Here is a 22,503-nt window from a genome sequence, read left to right on the forward strand (position 1 = left end):
TGATACTCTGTTAAAATAATTGAGTAGGATGATCCAGGTAACAGCTCTGCTCTTTCTTGGGGGTGAGATGGCATGTAACGTTTCTGTATGTAATGAGGATGGTAATATGGAAAAGGAACCATGTAATGTGGCAACACAGAATGCAGCAGTTAAAACTTAAGCAGCAGTGACAGAAAGTAAAAGAGGAAAGGAGCAACGAACTGAGAAGAAGTCTGGGTCTGAGGCAGCAAACAATGCAATAACTAAAATTTATGTAGCAATGACAACAGACAAAAAAGAGAGCAACAACAAACTGTAAGTAAATCTGTTTTAAAAATGAAGAGAAGACCAACTGTGAGCATAAGAACAAAAATCTTTTTATTAACACGAACAAAGTAAAGTGAGCACTTTCGTCTTACTTTAGTAAGTAAGACTTCTTCAGACAATAAAAGAATTAACTAACTGCAATGTATACACTTAATAAACCATCACATGGTGTTAAAATACAGAAATCAGCTTCTAAAAGGTGTACTAACACTATTGAGATACATTAAAAATGCATTGAGTACTCATTGAAAGAAGTGGAACAAACTAAAACAAATAATTACAGAAATAAATATAAATATGTATGTGAATAAAAATATATGTATGAATATATTAACACTCAACATAAATAGTGGCAATATATATAAAACTATCTATATAATCCTAATTCCTAGAAAGCATGCTGCATATATATTGAAATATTAACATCTTAAAATATTGTACTATTAAAATATTAAAATGTTATAGCTCCTCTTAACATAGTGCAAATTTGTTCATCTCTGGACACACTCTAGTTTTAATACACAAGCTAGTGAACTCTTATCATTTAAGCCTGGTGAATTATAGGCATTTAATCTAATTTGCCACATAAGTTCACAACATTCCAGTAAAAGGCTCATTGGACCCCCCCTCCCCCTGGGTTATACTGTACTTGATCTATAATCCCAAAAATAAAACTATGATCAGGGTATTCATGTATGTGCTTTGTTAAAGCATTTTCCATTTTACCTTTCCTGATGCTGTACAAGTGTTCATGTATTCTGTCCTTGAATTTATGATCCATTTTGCCTACGTAAAAACAAGGAGAGAAATTGCAGGTTGCCAGGTATACCACCCCCCTAGATAGACAGTTAAATCTGTTTTTAATAATGAACTTTCTCCCCCTAATAACGAAGGTCCTACCTACTCCTATGTGCTTACAGTATGTACAACTTTCACATTTGTACAAACCTGTAATTCTAATTGCAGAGGTAGAAGTATTTTCTAGTAAATTTTAGGACCCCTTCTGTAGATGACCCTGGGGAATGGTTCAATAATGGACATCAAATCTTTGTCTGATCTTAACAAATCCCAATTTTTACAGAGTATTTGTCTTATACTAGAAGCATCCAGGCTAAAAGTTGTAATAAATGTCAGTCTAGATGAACTTTCTCTAAAGCCAAGTTTGGAGGTAGTGTCCTGACCATTACATCACTCCTATTCAAATCTGATGGGTCTATATTCCCCAATCACTGTTTGGTGTTGAACCTCAAAAATTAATTCATCAAGTAAATATACTGGATAGCCATGCTTCAAAAACATGTCATATAATACTTGACATTCAAGCCTGAATTCATTTTCATCTGAGACCATTCATGCTGCTCTCACCAGTTAGCCCTTCACAACAGATCTTTTCTGTTGCAAGGGGTGGCAACTGGTGAAATGCAGAAATTAATTTGAATGCGTTGGCTTCCTATGAATTTGAGCCTTAAATGGTACATCATTCTTGCATCTATATAATTCCACATCTAAATAAGTCATACTATTGTAGCCCAAACTGTAAGTAAATTTCAAAAAACTTGATTCATTTAAATAAGAAACGAAATTCGGAATGTCATCCAAACAACCATTAAACATAATAAAAACATCATCCAAAAGTCCCGTATAATAATGAATGTTGTTCCTATATGGATTATTACTGAAGATGTGACAGAGCTCCCATTGTGCCATCACTAAATTAGCAAAACTAGCACCACAAGGGGAGCCCATAGCCACTCCTGATCTCTGTAGGAAGCAGTTGCCATTAAACATAAAATAGTTGTTAGTAAGTATCAAATCCAATAACTCCATTATCAAATAAATTTAATTTTTGCTAGCCCCTTTTGTACGAATTAAATTGGTCACCCATTCTATACCAGTATCTATAGGTATTATCGTATATCGATCTGTAACATCTATTGTCAACAATATGATGTCTGCATATACCAGATCATTGATACTTTCTAGGAATGACCATGAATCCTTGCAAATATATTTTATCTGTTCCACATATTTCTTCAATTTCATGTCCGTGAATTTGGCTAAGGGGTAAGTTATGGAGTTTCTCCCATTAACTATTGGCCAGAGGGGTAGAATTATAGCATTATGTGCATATATAAATAGCAAGGAAAGAGAGGATCTGTTTCATCAAATGTTAAACTCTGTTGTGGTTAACATGAAAATTATAATTGCAGGGGACATTGATTGTGATTTAAGGGGAAAATGTAAAAAGGAAAGATGCAAAAAAAAAAAATACAAGAAGTGATAAAATGTAGCAAATTAACTGTGTGGAGTAAAAGTCGATAGACTTATACAAGGGGGCACTTGGATCTGAAATTAATTATTTTGTAGTACCAGAAGAATTGTGGTAGCAGATGGTGATACAGGTGCGAAGGATGTTTTAGACCATTTAGCAATATGGATGGAGGTGATGGAAGAAGGTGAGTATACTCAGATCAGAAAGTGAATAAAAAGAATAAATGAGAAATTATGAGATAAAATTGGAGAGTTTGAAGTATTGCCATTATGAAAGGATAATAAACCATGAAGAATTTCTATAAGTACTGGTCTGAATGGTGGATAATATGTAAAATTTATAAAAAAGTTATTTTCAGTAGCAGGATGATGTAAGAAAAGAAGGGAATGTGAAGTATGTGAAAATGTATAGAAAAGTATTAGAGAATTTAGACAGCATTTTGGGAAAATATAATTTACGGGAGAGAAGGAAGGTGTTATTTGCATATCTGGGTAAAGGAGGAAATTAAAATAATGAAGGAAATGAAAATGTAAAAGGAGAGGTAAAACGAACACAAGCAAATTATGAATATCGTATTACAACATGTGGAAAATATGTACAGAAGTAAAAAGAAGAAAAATAAGAGAAAATAGAAAGTAAAAAATGTCTATAATGAGTTAAGGAAGAAGTTATAAAAAAATTACTGTTAGAGAATTGGATGAAGTACTTGGGAAATAAATGTTCATTGAGTATCATGCCCAGATGGTGTGGAATATGTAAGAGATTAATGGACTGGCAAATAGGGTATTTTGTAAATGTACTGAATGAAAGGGTTGTTTATGAAGAGTCATGTAGTGAGATATTAAAATTTATATGGAAGAAAGATGAGATGAATGAAATAAAAGAAATGGAGACCCTTTATATTGATTAACACAGATTATGAAAATCTTCTGAGAATAATGCAGCGGAGAATGGAAGTAAGGATGAAGGATATTATGGAAGAATGTATATATGGTATAAAAGAGAAGGAATGTTAGGAATTGTTATTGATTGTGAGAGAAGTTGTGGTTATATGTTAAAGGGAGAATGTGAAACTTAAGGTGGGTGATATTATTAAGGCATTTGGTACAGTAGGACACAATGCTTTGTGGGATGTAATGGAGAAGTATGGAGTAAGTAATCAAATTAGGAGAATGTCTATGTCAGTATATCCAAATAATAGAGTAAGAGTGTTTTGAATGGATAGCTGAATAAAGAAATGTTTGTGAACTTTGATATAAGACAAGGATGTCCCTTGAGTGGAATATTGGTTGCATCAGTAATGAATGCGATAGTGAATGAAGTAGCTTATAAAATCAAATACGCTGGATATGTGGAGGTGGTGAGTCCAGTAGTTTTGACCTACACAGATGATATAGTTGTAGTTACTAAGAAACAAAATATGTATAAAGGAAGTGTTGGTTTGTCTGAATGGATTTTTAAAGGAAATGGGAATTACCTTGAATAAAGATAAAGTTAAGGATTTGGGCGATGTGGTAAAAAAATGGGGGGGTATTTTTGTCTGCTAGGGATAAAATTTGGTAAAAATTATGTGGTTATCATGCAGTCAGATGGTTTGATAAAATAAATGAAAGAAATATGTCTTCCATGGAGGATGTATAGATTAGCATTCAAGAAAACCTATGCACCACTGACACTTTAGTTTATTGTAGGTATGTATAGTTTGGTGTGAGATAGTGAAGACTAGTAGATTCAGGTTTCAAGCATGTTTCTGTAACAGCTATAATGTCAATGTTATGTTGTATGGAAAAGGCATTGGTTTGGTTGATTTTGTTCTTTATGTTGTGGGTGTTACAGAGGTTGCAGGTAATGTGATGCTGTTTATTGGTTTGAGTGGAGGCATTATTGTTAAGTGATCCTCGATTGGGCTCAGTGTTGCCTGTTAGCAGAAGTATAAAGACAGTGGGACTGAATTTGAGTAATGCTTTTGGAATGTGTAGTTTTGGTTGGGATTTTCTATCAAAAGATGATGAGTTATTGGGACCCTGATACGTTTGATGTATATGAGTTGAGTGCCGGCATAGGTGTGATGCGATGTGAATGCTTAATGGGGCATTTGTAGATAGTATGTGTGTAGGTATAATTTACCATGATAAAGATGTACAAAAGGCCAGAGGCTAGTAACTCTCAAAAATATGTAAGCACCAGTAGTACATAAATCCAGATAGGGTCCTGGTTATAGGCTAGGAACCAACTAAAAAAACTCTTCCACTTGCTAGTATATGATTTTGTAGTAGCTGGATTTCTTGCCTGCTCTAGTACCTGATGTGAGGTTTTCCAGTCAGGAAATGCTGTTTATGGGTAGGTGTACCTTACACAACTGTTCTGAAATCTACCTGGTAGCTGATATCCCATATAAATGTAATTCTTGCAGTAATGAGGTTACTTTTCAAAAATCTGCTGTTATGATGAGTGTACACAAACAGCTTTACTTTCATTATACACTTCTTCTTTTCTTTCGGCTGTTCCCATTAGGGGTCGCCACAGCAGATCATCTGTTTCCGTTTCTTCCTGTTCTCTGCATCTTGCTCTGTCACACCAACCACCTGCATGTCCTCTCTCACCACATCCATAAACCTTATCTTAGGCCTTCCTCTTTTCCTGTTACCTGGTAGCTTCATCCTTAGCATCCTTTTCCCAATACACCCAGCATCCCTCCTCAGCACGTGTCCAAACCAACACAATTTCACCTCTCTGGCTTCGTCTCCAAACCGTCCAAGCTGGGCTGACCCTCTAATATACTTATTCCTAATCCTGTCTACCCTCGTCACACCCAGTGCAAATCTTAACATCTTTAACTCTGCCACATCCAGCTCTGACTCCTGCCTTTTTGTCAGTGCCGCTGTCTCCAACCCATATAACATTGCTGGTCTCACTACCCTCTTGTAGACCTTCCCTTTCACTCTTATTGGTACTCATCTGTCACAAATCACTCCTGACACTCTTCTCCACCCACTCTACCCTGCCTGTACTCTCTTCTTCACCTCTCTTCCACACTCGCCATTACTCTGAACTGTCGATTCCAAGTATTTAAACTCATCCACCTTTGCCAACTGTACTCCCTGCATCCTCACCATTCCTCTATCCTCCCTCTCATTCATGCACACATATTCTTAGTCCTGCTGACCGTCATTCCTGTCCTCTCTAGAGCATATCTTCACCTCTCCAGGGTCTCCTCAACCTGTTCCCTACTCTCACTACATATCACAATGTCATCTGCAAACATCATAGTCCACGGGGACTCCTGTCTGATCTCATCTGTCAACCTATGGGCCTTAAATGGTATGAGGAGACATTTAGATTTGTATCACTTTATGCTTAACTGTAGCTTGTACCTAAAAGTACAGTGCTTGTCTGCCAGTGTGTGGGCAGAGCAGTGACGCCCCCCCCAATGTGCTCGAAATTCATGGATGTGTTTCATAAAGAGAAAAAGATGATTATCTTAATCCCAGGTGCATGAGTAAGAACTGTCGCCACAAAAGAGCCCATAAAAGTTGATTTCAGTAATATGGGGAGTACCTTGTCATCACAAAACAGAATAAGGTGTATGTTACTGGTCTTAGAATCTATTCAGAAATATCTACTATTCGGTATTTATCCAGTAAACTTGGATAAGCATGCTGACTTTCCTGTTTTTGCAATGACTTGGTGCTTACCAGACATCTAAAATTGGCTTTTTTATGTGGGTTTGTGACTACTGCTTAGATAATTTACTGGCACACCCAAATCAGATTAGTCCTTTTTTATTTTTCAGCTTACAGGGGTATGCTTGATTTCTTTATGTTTTTGTATTATTATTATTATTACTATTGTTATTTTTTTTAAATCAGAGATACAGCAATTTGTAATTGATTGTGAAGGGTGTGATTTATTTTTTAATTGTGACAAAACTTTTTGTAATGCTGCAGTTTTGAAAATACAACAGCATAAACTGCACACTTTCTCCTCCTTTACAGATGGGTTTCTGTATGTTGAAGAAATTCTTTGCCATCCACAGTATAAACGCTACTCAGAAGCAGATATTCAGAGAATTGTGGAAACAAATGACAAGTGTAGGTTCTCCCTTCGCAAGCATCCTACAGATGGTAGGCTTCAAATTCGAGCAAATCAAGGACATACAGTACAGGCATGTATTCTGCCATTTTTTCCATTTTACCTTGCATTGACAACAGAGGTACTTGAATTATTATTTTACATTGCAATCATCTCTGTGTAGTTTTACAGAACAGTAGTATCTAGATTGTGCAGTTTTCCTGTACTTGAGCTATAAAACCAGCATTTTTACATTAGAAGGGTTTTCTGACTGCACTCTTGTGGCAGAAGTATGCTGTAGCAAACCTGAATTGAGAGCTGCTGGCTGAAAGCTTACTGTGTGTTTTCCTGATTGGTCTGTAGGCCTTGCTGTTGTAAAACTTGTTTTTCTGCTTCTGTATAAGACCATTGTTTGTGTGAGTTTGTGCTCAATTCCTCAGAGCTGTTATTGGTTTGGCTACTGTGCCTGAGAGTTGCAGGGAATCGGGTCTATATCAGAAGCATGAACTTTCAAAACTTAGAGCCTCATATGGTCGACACCATATGAGTGAACATTTGAAAGCTCGCAAGTTTCAGCGGAGATTGCCGTAGGGAATATTTATTTTTACTTCACTGTAGTGCGATCTCGGAGTTGGTATATTTAAGTAGTGGGGGGTGCAGGGGGGGCTCCCCCCCCCCCCCGTTCAGAGCGTTCAGTTAGTTTTTTTTGTTTTAGTTTATTTTTTATTATATGTTCGAAGTTTTAAAACTTTGCTCATATGGTGTTGATCATATGAGCGTCGAAGTTTTAAAACTTCGAGCATATAATATAGACCCCAGAGAATCTGCTGCATCTAAAAACCATACACTGCTAAAAGAACAAAAATAAAATCATTTTGCACATCTGCTGATTATTTTTACTGTATTTCACAAGAATCTTGTATTAATTGTCACATTTCTTGCACTTTAGAGTAGAATCTCATAGCTGAACTGTTTCCACTGCTGCTGTAGCAACTTAATTACATTGTGTCTACTAGTTTTACAGAACAATAGTTTCTAGATTGTGTGGTTTCCCTGTGCTTGAACTCTAAAACTAGCATTTTTACATTGAGGGTTTTCTGATTACACTCTTGTGATAGAATTGTTTTTCTGACTCTATATAAGCCCGGTGTTTGTCCTAGGCTGCTGTCCATGTAGTGGCGGTTAGTGCCCTGTATAGATGCAGACACGATCAAGTTAGAATTTCTTTTAGAATAACTGTCTGTGCTACCTTCCTCAGTCCCCCTGCTGCTCTAGGAGCATCTGAGTTGTGCACAGATCAGCATTGCCTTGTTGGATAACTGCCTTTCACACTGAGTATAGCACCCATTCTTTGTCCATGTGCTATCACCCAGTCCAGTTAAGTCTCCCACTCCTCCTTGGTTAAACCCATAGTAAAAAAACTGAAACTATGAATAAGCACTTTCCTGCTATCTCTGAGCTCAGCCTGGTGAACATGGGCATCCTGAGCCAGTGTTGCAATTGTTTCATGTATACTGATAACCGCTTAATCCTGAAACAAACAAACATGTGAGAGATGTAGTTACAGTATGAAAATTGGCACACGAGTGTCGCATACTGACAAATCAAATGACTAACACGTCAGCACAGCACATCATCTCCCTCAGTAAATAAGGTCTCAGCACATAAACCCACATATGCAGAGCTACTCACAAGTAACTTATCAAAAGGTCAGAAGCCTCCTGTACATTGCCCTTAGAAACCACACGCATACAAAACCAAATCTACACCAACCACTATACATAAAAATGCACATCACAGTGTCTCCACAAGCAAACCTCTAAGGTAAAATACCACACATTCAAACATCTTGGTCATAGGAGACTCCATGGTGAGACACATGGATGCACCCCTCACCAGGTGGGATAAAGAGACGGTTACAGTCTGTTGCCTCTCAGGGGCCAGGATTTGCCAGATCATGCAGGCAATCAGGTCAGTCAAGCACAAGTACCAGTATGATTCAGTCATAGTCCATGTGGGTGTAAATGACCTGTGACCCACCTCTCTGGACTGTATGAAGAAAGACGTGATGGACCTTTCTGAATACATGTCTCAAGCTGGTTTGTGCTTTGCACTGAGCAGCAATCCACTCTTACCTAGAGTAATGCTAGAACACAAACAGAAAATGACTGACTTCAGTAATTATTTGCTTAGCTGCTGGTGTCATTCCAAGTGGAGACAGTATTTGTCAACCTGGGGCAACATGATCAGTAGAGCACATTGCTTTGCAAGAGATGGCCTGCACCTCTCACCGCTAGGCTTTCAAATACTGGCCAAGGCATTAGCCACCCTCATAGTGTCTTTTTTAAGCAGTGCCAAACCAACAGATCTATCAATGTAAGAAATTATTCTACTGCCAAGCTGAAAGTACTGCGGCTCAGTGCTAGAAGTCATAAGAAGAAACTTCACTCCCTAAAAGCTCTTCTCGCCATGGAGGATGCTGACATCTGTGCAGTTACAGAGACGTGGTTCAAAGCTGTGGAAAGCATCCCCACAATGCAAGGCTACAATGCCTATCCCACATTCATATCACCCTCTGAACAGGAAAAAATGAAAGTAGGCGGTGTTTCAATTTGCACAAAAAACAATCACACCTCTAGAGTTGTCAAGCAGGATGACTTTCTTGAGCTTCTCCTTGTCCAGCTGGCCATAGGCAAAATCCCCCACCATATCATCACTAGCTACAGGTCCTCAATCCTGAATCATGAAAACTCCTCCGCATACCTGATGCTACTAGAATTGCTTACTATTCAGCCCAACACACTACTCATGGGTGCTTTTTACTACCTCTCCTTAAACTGGGAAATACACACAACCATGAACTTGGAGGTTCAGAGATTCCTGAATGTGTCAATCAAATGCTTTGGAACTGGTCTGCACTCCATCTAGGGGCTCAAATATCCTTCACATAGTATTCACAAACTTGGGGGAGCACTGCACCCCCCAGCACAATGTCCTCATTGGTAAGACTAGATCATAAATCAGTCTCTTTTAAAATAAATGTAATGGCAGAACTCCCATCAGTCCCCAACATCCTAAAGAATTTTTCCAAGTCAAATTACCTTCTATTAAGTGGTAGCGTAATTAATTTTAAAGCACCCCCTAACCCCCAAAACATGGAGGACTAAGCAGAAGTATACATGAATGCCCAGTACAACCACTTAAACAAACTGCATAGAAACAGTAGCACCTGACCAAATTAACCCCAGGTCTAGTAGGAAAAACAAGTCACCCTGGTGGACCCCTGGCATAAATAGACTATACAACAGAAGGAAAAAAAAATCCTGTCTAGAAGTAAGTGAGAGGGTACACAACAGAGAAAAAAAATCCCTCATTAGGCTCAACAGGCAAATCAGGAAACTAGTCAAGTCTTCAGAAGTCAATACGAGACTAAAATAGCTCCCCAAGCAAGGGATAACCACAAAGCATTTTTTAATTATGTCCAAAATCTTAAGGGAAACACTTTAGTGTGCTGAGTTGTCTGTAGATGGCACTACCTATACTCACATAGAAGAGAAGGTCCAGTCCCTCAGTAAGTAACAAAATTCTTTAATTAGCAGGCAAAATTAGCACTTTCGTCTTGTGTACAAGACTTCATCAGGTGCCCCCATTCAACATTTCATCTTATTTATACTATGCTTAATTACCCCCAATTAACAATTAAGACAATGAAACAATTTAATTACTATTAAAACAATGAATAAAATCACTTGAAAACATCCATTAAACCTGTAAAGGTGTTATTACACTTTCCTAAAAAACGCCTTAAATAATTTTATATGTGAATGGTGGTGGTGGTATTAAATTTGTGAAGCTCTAAGCATTAGTATAGGTTTAATAGTAATATATTCGTTTAAACCAGGATATATATTAGACTTTAACCTAAGCTGCCATTTAAGTTCTTTGTTTAATAATATATTTGTTATATCCCCCCCCCCCTCGGGTTAACTTTGACCACATCTATGATCCCAAATTTAAAACCATTAAAAAAGGCATAACTCAATGAGTGTTTATATAGTGCACTGGTCTCTTAGACTTAATATCACGGAGGTGCTCATACATCCTGTCCTTAAAAGCTCTCTCCATTTTCCCTACATAAAATGCAGGGCATCCTCCACATACGGCCAAGTGCACTAACATTTTTGTGTTAGTTACCTCTACAAAACCTTACTGTACTGTTCAATCCATTTTGTATGCATATGCGCTCATCCTTTATAATGTTAGGACACTGCTTACAACTTCCACATGAGCTAGTAGCCTTTTTAATATTAAAATTACATACATCAAATTGTTCGAATTCACTTTTAAAATTCTTTCCAGTCCTAAAAGAAAATATAGGGTCATGTCCTACCACCTCATGTAATTCTTTATTTACCTTAAGTATACTCCAATTTGCCTTTATGATGTCCATAAAAGGCCCTGTAAAACCATTAAATTCCGTTACACATGCTTTTTGGTATTTCCTATTTTTTTCATGTTTATTGAATTCCTCTAAAGGCTTTCCCAAAAGGGCCTTATATCTGGTGCCCCATCCTCTATATACTTCCTCCAGAACACCCTGGACTATGTCCACAGGGTATCCACTGTCCAAAAACATTCCTCTGAGATTTTTAAATTCTCCTTCAAGATCCTTCCTATCTGAGGTCACCTAGCACTTCGCACTGCTTGTCTCTTAATCAAACTTTTTTTTGAAATATGGGGTGGTTACTGGTGTAATGTAAATAACTGTTGCACCATGTGTTTTTTCTATATATTCTAGACTTGAAACCTTCCTTAGTCTGAAAAATGGTAGTGTCCAAATAATTTATACTTTCTTTTTCCCATGTATAAGTACATTTGAAAAAGGTAGTGCACCCATTTAGATGTCGCATAAAAAAGTTTACGCTCTCCTCGCCCCCTCCCACAAAACAAATATACCATCCAAAAATCTTACACACAGACATATATTGTTTGTGTAGGGACTATTGAATACATAACTATGTTCCCACTCCAACATAACCAGGTTGGCGTAAATGGGGGCACAAGCTTCCCCCATTTCCACCCCAATGATTTGCTGGTAGTGTTCACCCTGGAAGTGTATATAGTTATGATCAAGCAATACTTCCATAAGTTCCAAAATCAGTTGAATTTTTGTCACTAGACATAGCAGAAAACTTATTTATGCTATCACTAAAATACTGATGCCCTTCATGTCTCGGGATACTCGTGAACAAGTCTTTAACATCTATGGTAAGAAACCCAAGGTTTTCTTTCCATACCTCCTGTGTTAATTTACTTAGAAACTCCCATGAGTCCTTTATTAAATAATCCGTCTTAACTACAATTTCTTTTGTTCAGTAGTCAATGTTAACTAGCGGGGGATGTGTTTTAGAACATTTGGCAGAAACAGTCGGTCTAAAAGGTGGATCTTTAACACGTTTATGTCCCTTGGGCACCCCAAAGATGTTGGGAATAATAGGATTGTTTTGTTTAATAAGTAAAAGGTTTTCCCATCAATTCTATTTTCTAACAAATACTCCTCTAATAAGGAATCAGTCCTACCATAGGCTATCTTGATCTCATTTTTAGAAACTGGGGAATAAGTGTCACTGTCCAAAAGAATTTTAGTTATAGCATTGTTGTATTCTTCTGTACCATACAATACTACTACCCCTCCCTTGTCATGATACGTATACTCGATTCACTCTTCAAATCTTTAAACAACAATTTTTCTACACTGTCCAAGTTAGGGGGTCCCACGTTGTTCCTATTTCTATTGTATGCCTCATATATTTCATCAGTCACACATTTTTCAAACATCATAAGGACAGGGTGGAGAGGCAGGTTAATGATGCTTTTCCTGTTTAAACCTGTATCATTACTGTTCTCCACTTTACCAGAATTTTTGAAAAGCATCCCCAAATTAAGCTTCCTAAGATAAAGTTTGAAATCCACAAGAATGGTTGCTAAATTCAACTCATATTTCACCTCCTCATCACCTCCAGTCACTCCCCATGAAATACCCCCTATCTTTCCTTTGCTTGTTATCACAAAAGAACAGGTCTTCACTGTGCTCTCTAAAGCTAGAAACACAGCATCAGTGTGCCCTGACGGTATCCCAGGGTGCCTGTTAAATAGCTTGAAGCATGACCTAGCAGACCCACTCGGATCTGTAACCACAGTGTCCAGACAGGCTTTTCCCGAGTAGAGTGGAAGCTTTCATCCCTCTGCACAAGGGGGAGACATCAGCTAACCTAGGAAACTATTAACCCCTAAGTCTGACTAGCCTCATATGCAAGGCTATGGAAAGAATAATCATGGACCTGATTAACAACATGGGAGGTCTCCAGACTCTAGACCCAACCCATTTCAGCTTCATTAAGTGCTAGTCCTGCCTGCTCAGTCTGGTGGACTTCTCTGAGAAGGTCAAAAGGCCATGGATGAGGATAAGATATGCATACTCACCTACCTTGACCTGGCCAGGCATGTGACACAATACCCTTCCTAAGTGTTATAGGTAAGTCCACAAAATTGGGCATAAAACTGTACATCACCAGATAGGTAGCCAAATGGCTCATGAATAGCACACATGTTATTACAGTGGGGGAATCCACATCCAGAAAGAGGCCAGTCACCAATGGAGTACCACAAGGCTCTGTGCTGGGCCCCCTCCTGTTTGGAATATACTTTGCAGATGTCAAGGCAAGTATAGATGGCCTATGACTGACCAAGTTTGCTGATGACTGCAAGTTGAAGGGATATCCTACAGAAAGGTTTGATGCAGACTAATGATTGGTGTCAGAGGCATGACCTCAAACTAAGTGCAGAGAAGTGCATAATAATACCCTTTGGGAAATTAAATACTCCTGCAAATTACAACATTGATAGCACAATCCTAAGAGTGGACCTGGTGGTGACAGATCTGGGTACTGAGGTAGATAATGATCTGCAATTTGATCAACATATGTCCACAATGGTGAGGAAGTCCTTGTATTTGGCTCAGCTTAGAAGTAAGAGCATGGCATCCAGATCTAATGATGTCATAGTACCATTGTACCCGGCCCTCATCAGACCAATAATTGAGTCCAGTGCACCCTTTGGCATGTACTTTGTCAGGCACCTGCAACAGTTGGCGTGTCCTCAGAAGTTTCTCACCAAACAATACAGGGTATAACCAACATGTCATTTGTGGACCAATTAAAAGCCCCATCACTCTATTCATTTTCCTACCAGTTACTGAGGACTGATCTGTGCCTGACCTGCAAGGCAGTCTCTGACTCAGCCCTGATTGAAATGTTGCATATTCACAAAACCTGATCTTTGACATGACTAGATCATGCTAGAGAGACAGATATGTGTCCTAGAGATTGCCCCTCCTCTGGAATAGGCTTCCTATTAATGTGAATCTGAGCCCTTCTCTGTCAGTCTTCAAGCACAATCTGGTCTAATGGATGGGAAATTGCAATTCAGTCCTGAGGTGGCAACCCATGTCATGTATGGACAGAGGCAGTCTGCAAAAGTTGTCAAAACCCCAGTTGCTAGCCTTTGTTATCTTTCCCTAGGGATAGAAAATTGGGTAAAATCTGGGTAAAACTGGCTAGGCTTGTAAGGGCTCTTGAGCATCAGTCTAATAATCTGCTACGAACCTATGATACCATTACTGCAATCTAGATGCACAAAGAATAAGGATGTACTTACTGTTGCAGTATCCAAGGATGTAAATAACCCTACAAGCCTATAGCTGAGCTCAGTGAGCCACTGACCAGGCATTTTGTGGCTGACTTTTATGTTCTCATTGGTCCAGCCTAGGGCCCAGATACCACAGCATGTTGACACCTTGACCATGTTGGGGTTCTGAGTTCACCTTTTCAAATTCCAGTCTCCTCTAGTGCATCATGCCTTGGGAATGCTTTCATCCCTCTCTGAGTCTTGGATCAAGGAAGAAGTTGTTAGAACTGTATGCATCTTCTAGAAAGGGCATCCATTTAACCTGCTGCAGCTTTATCTTAACTTGGCTGTAGTTGCAGGATGAGCACGTGGCTGCACAGAATCGTTTAGCTGAGGGCATTTTCCCTGCAGGAGGAACTCATTAATTTTATCCTAGGTTCCCCTTTCAGGGAGAAGGTTCTTTTTGCCCTTTTTAATGTGACCTTACCACCATGGATGACCTTTATTATTCCCCTTTAGTCCCTTGCATTTTCTAGTCCATAAATATGAGAACAGTTGAAACAAGTCTGTTTTTAATCAATATCCCTTAATCTGGATATTACAGAGTGTATATGTTTGCAGAGAGTCACCATTAAGTTACACACATCAAATTTCATAAGTGGCTAGCATGTTATGCTGTTAATACTTTGTTGTAAAAATGACGTCACAGATGGTAAAATAAAATGATTATACTTGCATATGATATTAGAATACAAGGAGCTACTTAATCCCAATTCTGTTGTTAAAGTGCTGCATGGGTGGTGGCACCCACAAATAGAGTGATCATTGAAAGCAACAGATAGATATTGATGTCCCAGAACACGTGCTTTGTACTGCATAATGCCGTCTCTGTCACTTCCAGGAAAATATACCTTTTGAATCTGAACGCAGGTAACTTGTAATAAAGTAACTTATGCATAAGAAATAAGGGATCTTCATGATGTGATCACTGGGGTCTGTAATGTGTATATATTATGCTACTATCCCCAAACCTATTTCCATAAACAATACTATGTTTGTTTGTTAAGATATGCCCAAACTGACAACGTCTGTACAATAGAGATATCTGTAAAGAAGTTATCATAAACTACTATAAAAAGTACCACACCAGTACCACTGTTGTATGATCTTATGATTACATGGTGTGGTACAAGAGATCATGCCCCACAATTCAAATACCAGGGAGAGAAAAGAGCAAAGTATGAGTGAAAAAGCCTAAAGTGAGTGAGGGAAAATGTAGAAAGTTGGGTGGATTGAAATAGTGTGGGCAAAGAGTGTTTGCTAGCAGGACAACTTATTTTTGTCAGGACAAAGCCTTTTATTCTACATAAGGACGTAGTAGAAGTATGAGACAAGACCATGTGTTAATTGCTTAGGCATCCTTAACAAGCCTTTGTTAAGCACCACTAAGATCTATTAAGATCCATTTTTTTGCTAGGGATGTCCTCAACAAGTTTATTTTCTTTCCAGTTTCAGAGTGTAAATATGGTGTTCCATGATCAGTTCATCCTGTTTATTATTATGACTTATTGCACTGCTCAGCAGAAATGTAATACGATCAGTGTTAATCCTCTTGTTATTGATGTATTTGCTAGTCTTTGGTCAAAAAGTGTGTATTTTGGTTTTAGCCAGATCCAGTGATGTTCATAGGTTCATAGGTTCATAGGTTGGTACTAGGCTATCAGCCCTAGGGCCTATACAAGCCTAGCCATAACAATTCCCTGGCTATTTCTTCCCACATTATTTACTTTCCTGGACCCCTGTCTAGCAGGGCGACTGACGTGATCCCTGGGGTGAATTTCCTTTCTCCCATCCAATCGTCAAGGTTCCTCTTGAAGAGGTCCAAAGAGGCACTCTGCTTGACATGTATGGGCAATCTATTCCAGAGTCTGGGGAGTTTCTGGGTCAGGAACCTAAACCTCCAGCATGTTTTGTTTATTGTGATGACAAGGTTTAGATCCCTGGAGCATGTAGCTCTGAGGGATTGGGATTTCTTTAAGTGTAGCTTGTCCAACAGCTCTGGATTTGACATGGCCTTGTATGTTAAGCAGAGATTGCCTCTGAGTAGACGATATGCGACAGAGTATAGCTGGAGTTTTTTAAGGCGGTCAGCGTAGGGCATCTGCTTTAGGCCTGTGATTCTTTTAGTGAGGTATTTCTGAGGCCTTTCCAGTTGTTGGAGATGTCTTGAGAGGTACATACCAAATGGGGCATTGTATTCTATAATGGGTCTAATGAGGGATGAGTACAGTGGGACAATGACCTCCTTTTTTCTGGATGAAAAGCCCTTCGTGATGAGGTGTGCCACATAGAAGGATTTCCTGACTGTTGTGGCGATATGGTTATCGAAGGTAAGACCACTGTCCACCTGTGTCCCTAAGTCTCTTATCACACTTTCTGTGTTTAGTGTACTGCCACCTATATGGTAATTCATGGATACATGTTTTTTCCCAAAGGGGATAACAATACATTTCTTGGCATTGAGCTTGAGCCCATGGCTCTGGCACCAAGCATCTGTTTCTGTAAGGCCCTTTTGTAGAATAACCACATCATTTGGGGATTCAATAATGGCTCCCAGTTTGCAGTCATCTGCAAACTTTGTTAGCCAGAGTCCCTTAGTGTTGACCTGTACTTCAGAGAAGTAGATGCCAAACAAGAGCGGCCCCAGGACTGAACCCTGAGGTACTCCACTTGTCACTTGTCTGGAGCTGGATTTGGAGTCTGCTACTTTTACAGTGTGGGTTCTATCAGTAAGCCATTTAGCAACCCATTGGGTGACATAGGGATTAATGCCCAACTTAGTGAGTTTATCTATGATTCCAGAGTGGGGGATGGTGTCAAAAGCCTTGGCAAGGTCTAGATAGGCTGTGTGGACCACCTTACCCTTGTCCATGGCTCTGGAGACTGATTCAAAGAAGTCAATCAGGTTCAGGAGACAAGATCGGCCCTTCACAAACCCAAACTGGGTGGGGTCCAGTGTTTGAAGGTTGCCAATGTCTTTGTTTATAAGTTCCATGATAATACGCCCATGGCCTTGCAGATAAGGCTTGTCAGACTGATGGGACGGTAGTTTCCGGGATCCAAGGTGGATCCCCCCTTGTGGATTGGGATAACTGTAGCTCTGCGCCACTCAGTGGGCACAAAACCTGAGGTGAGGCTATGATTAAACATGACACTTAGGTGAGGTGCCAGTTCATATTGTAGTTCATGTAGTACACAGCCCAGGATGTCATCTGGTCCCATGGATGCTGTATTCTTGGCTTTAGAGAGTGCGTTTTGTACCTGTATGGCCGTTATTACTGGAATTTGGCAATCTTCCGGGAATTGAGATGGGCCATTTAGGGGGTGAGAGGGGGGTGAAGTTGGCACTGAATCGATCTGCCAGGATATTGGCAATATCCTTCGGATCAGTATATTTAATGCCATTCTGTTTTAGCTCAGAGCAGATCTGAGCATTGCCATTTAGATTGTTGACATAGTTATAGAATGCTTTGTGGTTGTCTTTGGAATCTTTGGCAGTTTTATTTTCGTAACTAGCTTTGGAGGATTTTATGAGGCATCTCAGTTTCTTACTGAGGCTAGTAAGGGAGTTTTTTGCATCCTGGGATTTTCCTCTTTTCTGCAAAAGTTTCTTCCTTTTGTTGTAAAGTTTGTTTATGGCAGGGGACCACCAGATTGGCTTCCTTTTTGGATGAGAGCATTTTGGTTCTATTTGGGATGGCACGATTCATGCATGAGTGGATGTGCTCGTACAGTGCCTTAGTGTAGGATTCAGCAGTTGAACTTTCAGTTCCGTCTGCATGGGTGTCATGAAGTTTGTCACTTCTGACTTGAGTAGCATGAAGTTGGCTTTGGAGAAGTTTTTATGGTGGTTTCTTTACTGGGGGTGGGGTGGGATGTGGATGTTAAGGGTGATTAGCTTATGGTCAGACCTGACTAACGAGGGGTGACCATAGGTATGGAGCATTGATTTCCCATGTTGGTAATGACCAGGTCTAGGATATTAGAGCCCCTGGTGGGACTATGGATTAGTTGATCCAGGGCGTTGGAATTTATGAATTCCAAGAACTGTTGCGCAAAGGTGTTGGGACATGAGTAGTTTTCCCAGTTAATGGCAGGGTAGTTAAAATCACCCAGTATTAGGGTGTTTGGTTCTATCTTAATATTTTCCAGTATGTTTAGAAAGGTGTAGTGAGAATCTTGGGGTATGGTGGGGGATCTGTAGCAAGCTACAATTTGGATTGCAGTCTTACCTAGTGTTAGTTGCACTTGGAGAATTTCAGACACATTGTGTTGGCCAACTAGCCTGGTGGTGTGAATATCCTTGGTGAATATTGACACTTCTCCGCCTTTAGTGTTTCGGTCCTGGTTTGGTAGCCGAAAAGTGTGGTAAGAGTTGTAGCCTGGTATTGCAGGGGTGCTCTCTGGAGCCTTGAACCAGGTCTCAGTTACTGCACAGATATCAATGTTCTCCATTTTTAGGAGTGTCTCGAGAGAGTGCATTTTGAGGTTTAGACTTCTAGCATTGAGTAGCATTACCTTCAGATTTTGCATGCTTGTACCTGTTACGGTGGTGGTTTTGTCCTTTGAAGTTTGCCTAAAAAAGGCACTATATGGGGTGGCAAGAGCCTTAGCCAGTAACCTGAATCCCAGGGGCGACAGGTGCAGACCATTTCTGGCAAAGCATCGTGGTCTGTCAATCATGTCATCCCAGGCAGACAGATACTGGATCCCCTTTGACTGACACCATAAGCTTAGCCAATTGTTGAAGTCAATCATTTTATCCTTATATTGTGGTATCATTCTGGGCAAAGGCAGGATGCTACTCAGGGCTAGGGTCATACCTGCCTGGGCCAAATGATCCGAGAGCTCTTCCATGTCTCTTTTCATGTAGTCCAGGGAGGTACATCTCAAGTCATTCACTCCAACATGGACAATGACAGAGTCATATTTGTACTTGTTGTGGAGTGACTTGAGTGCATGTGTTATGTGGCGGATCCTGGCACCCGACAGGCAGCTGACTGTAATTTTCTCCTTATTCAACCTGGTGAGAGGGACATCAGTTTGCCGGACTATAGAGTCACCTATGACTAAAGTGTTAGGTACATTGTCTTGCCTTAGGGGCTGTTGCTGGGTGGTACACTGGTGTTGTGAACTATGTGACACATTGGTTGTGATTGGTGTTTGTTTGTGTTTCAGCTTCAGAGGTCTTTCTTGCTTGGGCAGGTTACAGTTAAGGGCCTCTGCATATGTGGATTTAGTGTTGCTATATGTGGGTGTTGGTGGTGCGGGTTTAGAAGGGCTATGTGTTGCTTGAGGTGTAGTGTGGGTGTTAACCTTCTCCTCTTGACTGTTTAGCACAGTCTTGGGTGGAGAGAGCTTTGCTTCCATTTTGGCTATGTAAGTGCATCTCTCACAGGTTGTAGTGTTGGGTGGTAGGAGGAGAGGGTTGTCTGTGTACATGAGGCAATTGCTGCATTGCCCCAGTATGCCCAGATTCACCAGGTGGACAGGAGAAATCACCGGAAGCTGACCCTTGGACATGCCTGGTTTGGTGCTTTTTTTTTTTCTTTGTAAAGTATAGGAGCTGTTTCCTTAGCAAGGTACTTTGCAATTAAAGGCTGTTTAGTGCCTACTATTAATTTCTCCTTGTTAACAAGGAGAGTTCAGTGTTTGTATGAGTTTAAGGCTTCCTAGTGCTTTCCAGCAGGTATTAGAGAAAGTGCTAGTCACAGGGATGCTTAAAGGTAAGATTGAAAAGAATGCACTCTGCAGTGTGCACTAGAGAAGTTAGATGTGAAAGTAGGTAACTTGAGTTTTACCTGTTTAAAAAGTTAAGGTTTAGCGGAGAGTTACTATTTTCAAAACAGCAAGATGGATTGAAAGGGGTGGTCACTTTTGTATTTTGGTACTATGAAATACTGTAGAATGGCCAATAAATGTAAATAATTGAAGGGGTGGGATTTCAAAAATGATGATTTTGTGATTACTCACATAAGCCAGTGAAAGTAGAGAGAAATGAGATATATGGTCAGATTAACATAAGAGGCGGGCAACTAGAAAGACAGTGGTATTTAACAAGACAACTTAAATGGGCGGGAAAATTCTGCCTGACTCAGAACAGAGAGAGCTGTGGAGGGATAAAACCCTAACAACAACTCAGGTTGACCATCTGTTAGTGGCTCAGGCATTTGATAGAGGTGGCAGGGTAGGATGGATGTGCCCATTCTGGGATGGAAGTGGTGCAGGGCACCCAGCACTACAGTACCTCAGAAGTGGGTGGTACTGCAAGGGTCAGCTCCTCAACCTTCAATCTGCTTTGGTGGTAGCCATCAGTGTGAGTACACAAGAGCTTGCAGTTGCTTTGTGGATGACATTGTGGTCCCCACTGTGATTCAGGCAGTCTTTCCCCTACCCAAGTCTTTGGATATCAGAGAGAGAGAGGGCACAGAACACTGTTGTTGTTGCCAGTGAGATGGCATCCTCCAGCCGTCTCTCACCACTATGCTGCCCAGGACAGTGTAATGATTGGCATTAGCTGATGGAGTAGGGGATTGTTGATCGGCAGGTTCAAGGAGAAAAGGCATACAGAAAAAGATGTTTGTTTTAGTTATACAGGTGGAGATGAGTCTGTTTTCAGTACTCCAAAAGAATAAACTGTATTCTTCCTTTCGTGTGTCATAAAGTTTGTTTATGCTTTAACTGACATTTATACACCTTCTCATTATAATGCTCATTCCCTTCCTACATATTTTACCAGTTTTTGATCAAATGCACCTTCCTTTCTCTTTACGTCTCTCATATCATGTAATTCTTTATTCTGCCATGTAGTTGGTTGCTGGGTTTCTTAGTATTTTGTGAATGTTAATATGTCTCGGTAACCTTTTTCATCTCCCTGTTTCTTCACCTTTTCTGTGTATATTTGTGCAAATATTGCGTTTTTTGTTACCACCAAATTTTCTCATTTTCTTTTTGAAACCTACTTATTATATTAATTCCACATTCTTTGTTAATCTTCAACTTTCTGTTTCTCCCTCCTGCTCTGCAGCCACACTTCTACTTACTGCATTCTGACACATCTTTTACTATACAACCCTTCTGTATTTTTGATAAATCACATGGCACTGACACACAATCTGTTTTCTAATATGTTTTTAAAGTGTTAATGTCCTCCTATTTTATATTTTCCAACCTCACAACACAAGACTTCTTGACAGCCATTACAGTTGGGAGGACAAAGACCCAAAAATCAGGTGCAGATTTTAAATATTGCTCATACAAACTTGGAAGGCTGCTAGAGTAATAGGCTTTGCATTAACATGCTTTTTTTCTGAAGGATATGAAGTTTGAAATTAAAATGCCATTTATTATTTATTGACTTCAGTCCTCAATGTTTGTCAGAAACCCACAGATGTTACGGAGAACAGATTAAAAACATGAGGCAAAAATCTGGACATACTATGAATTGCTGGATAGCTTAGAGATGATGATATGTGTTACTTTTACTTATCCTACGTGCTTCAGGCCTGCCTTTGTACTCATCTGACCTAATACTCCTACATGACTGTCTTCCTCCCTTCTTAGTAAAATCCTACCTCAGTATCCCTTTCAGATATGTACAGTATGTTTTGCTGTTTTCAGGAATACCTTTGTCTTCTTTGTATAACACAGTACATGCCATTTCTACCCAGCATCTTTTACCTTCACTTTGCCCTTTTGGTTGGTCATCGAGTCCCTGTCTCACTTGGTGCTCCAACAGTTGAGTACTCCTGACTCAACAGTGAATATGTCTTCAAATCATTGTAGTACTGCTTGGATTTCCTGAACCTGTGTAGGGGATAGCTACTGTACTGCCTCATCCACTGCTGTCAGTCTGAGCCTTACTGAGAAGGTCTACAACAGGATCCCCCACTGGTTCTTCCTGTAACCCAGTACAGATACTGAATAACAATGGCTCTCAATCATGGCTGGGCAGTTATTATGACAAAGTCTGCATTTCTGCCTCCTGCCTGACAATCCCGTCACATAATTGCTATTGCTTGCCTTTCTTAAAGCAGTGAAAGGTTCTTCCCATGATGCTTGTAGGTTATTTTGATGATAAGGAATAAAACCGTTACCTTTTGTGCAGC

The 22,503-nt window shown here is 39.7% G+C and overlaps 1 protein-coding gene across 1 annotated transcript in view; it reads left to right on the top strand.

The window, feature by feature from the left end:
- The window catches only part of TRPT1 (tRNA phosphotransferase 1), a 250,619-nt gene that overhangs the window by 77,281 nt on the left and 150,835 nt on the right, over positions 1 to 22,503 (top strand). Inside the window, exon 4 of the mRNA XM_044075737.1 lies at positions 6,574 to 6,743. Coding sequence (XP_043931672.1) covers positions 6,574 to 6,743 — 170 coding nt within the window. The remainder of the gene's footprint in view (positions 1 to 6,573; positions 6,744 to 22,503) is intronic.

The sequence above is a fragment of the Protopterus annectens genome, chromosome 6.part1, assembly GCF_019279795.1.
Source record: "Protopterus annectens isolate FY-2018-M chromosome 6.part1, PAN1.0, whole genome shotgun sequence".
NCBI lineage: Eukaryota > Metazoa > Chordata > Ceratodontiformes > Protopteridae > Protopterus > Protopterus annectens.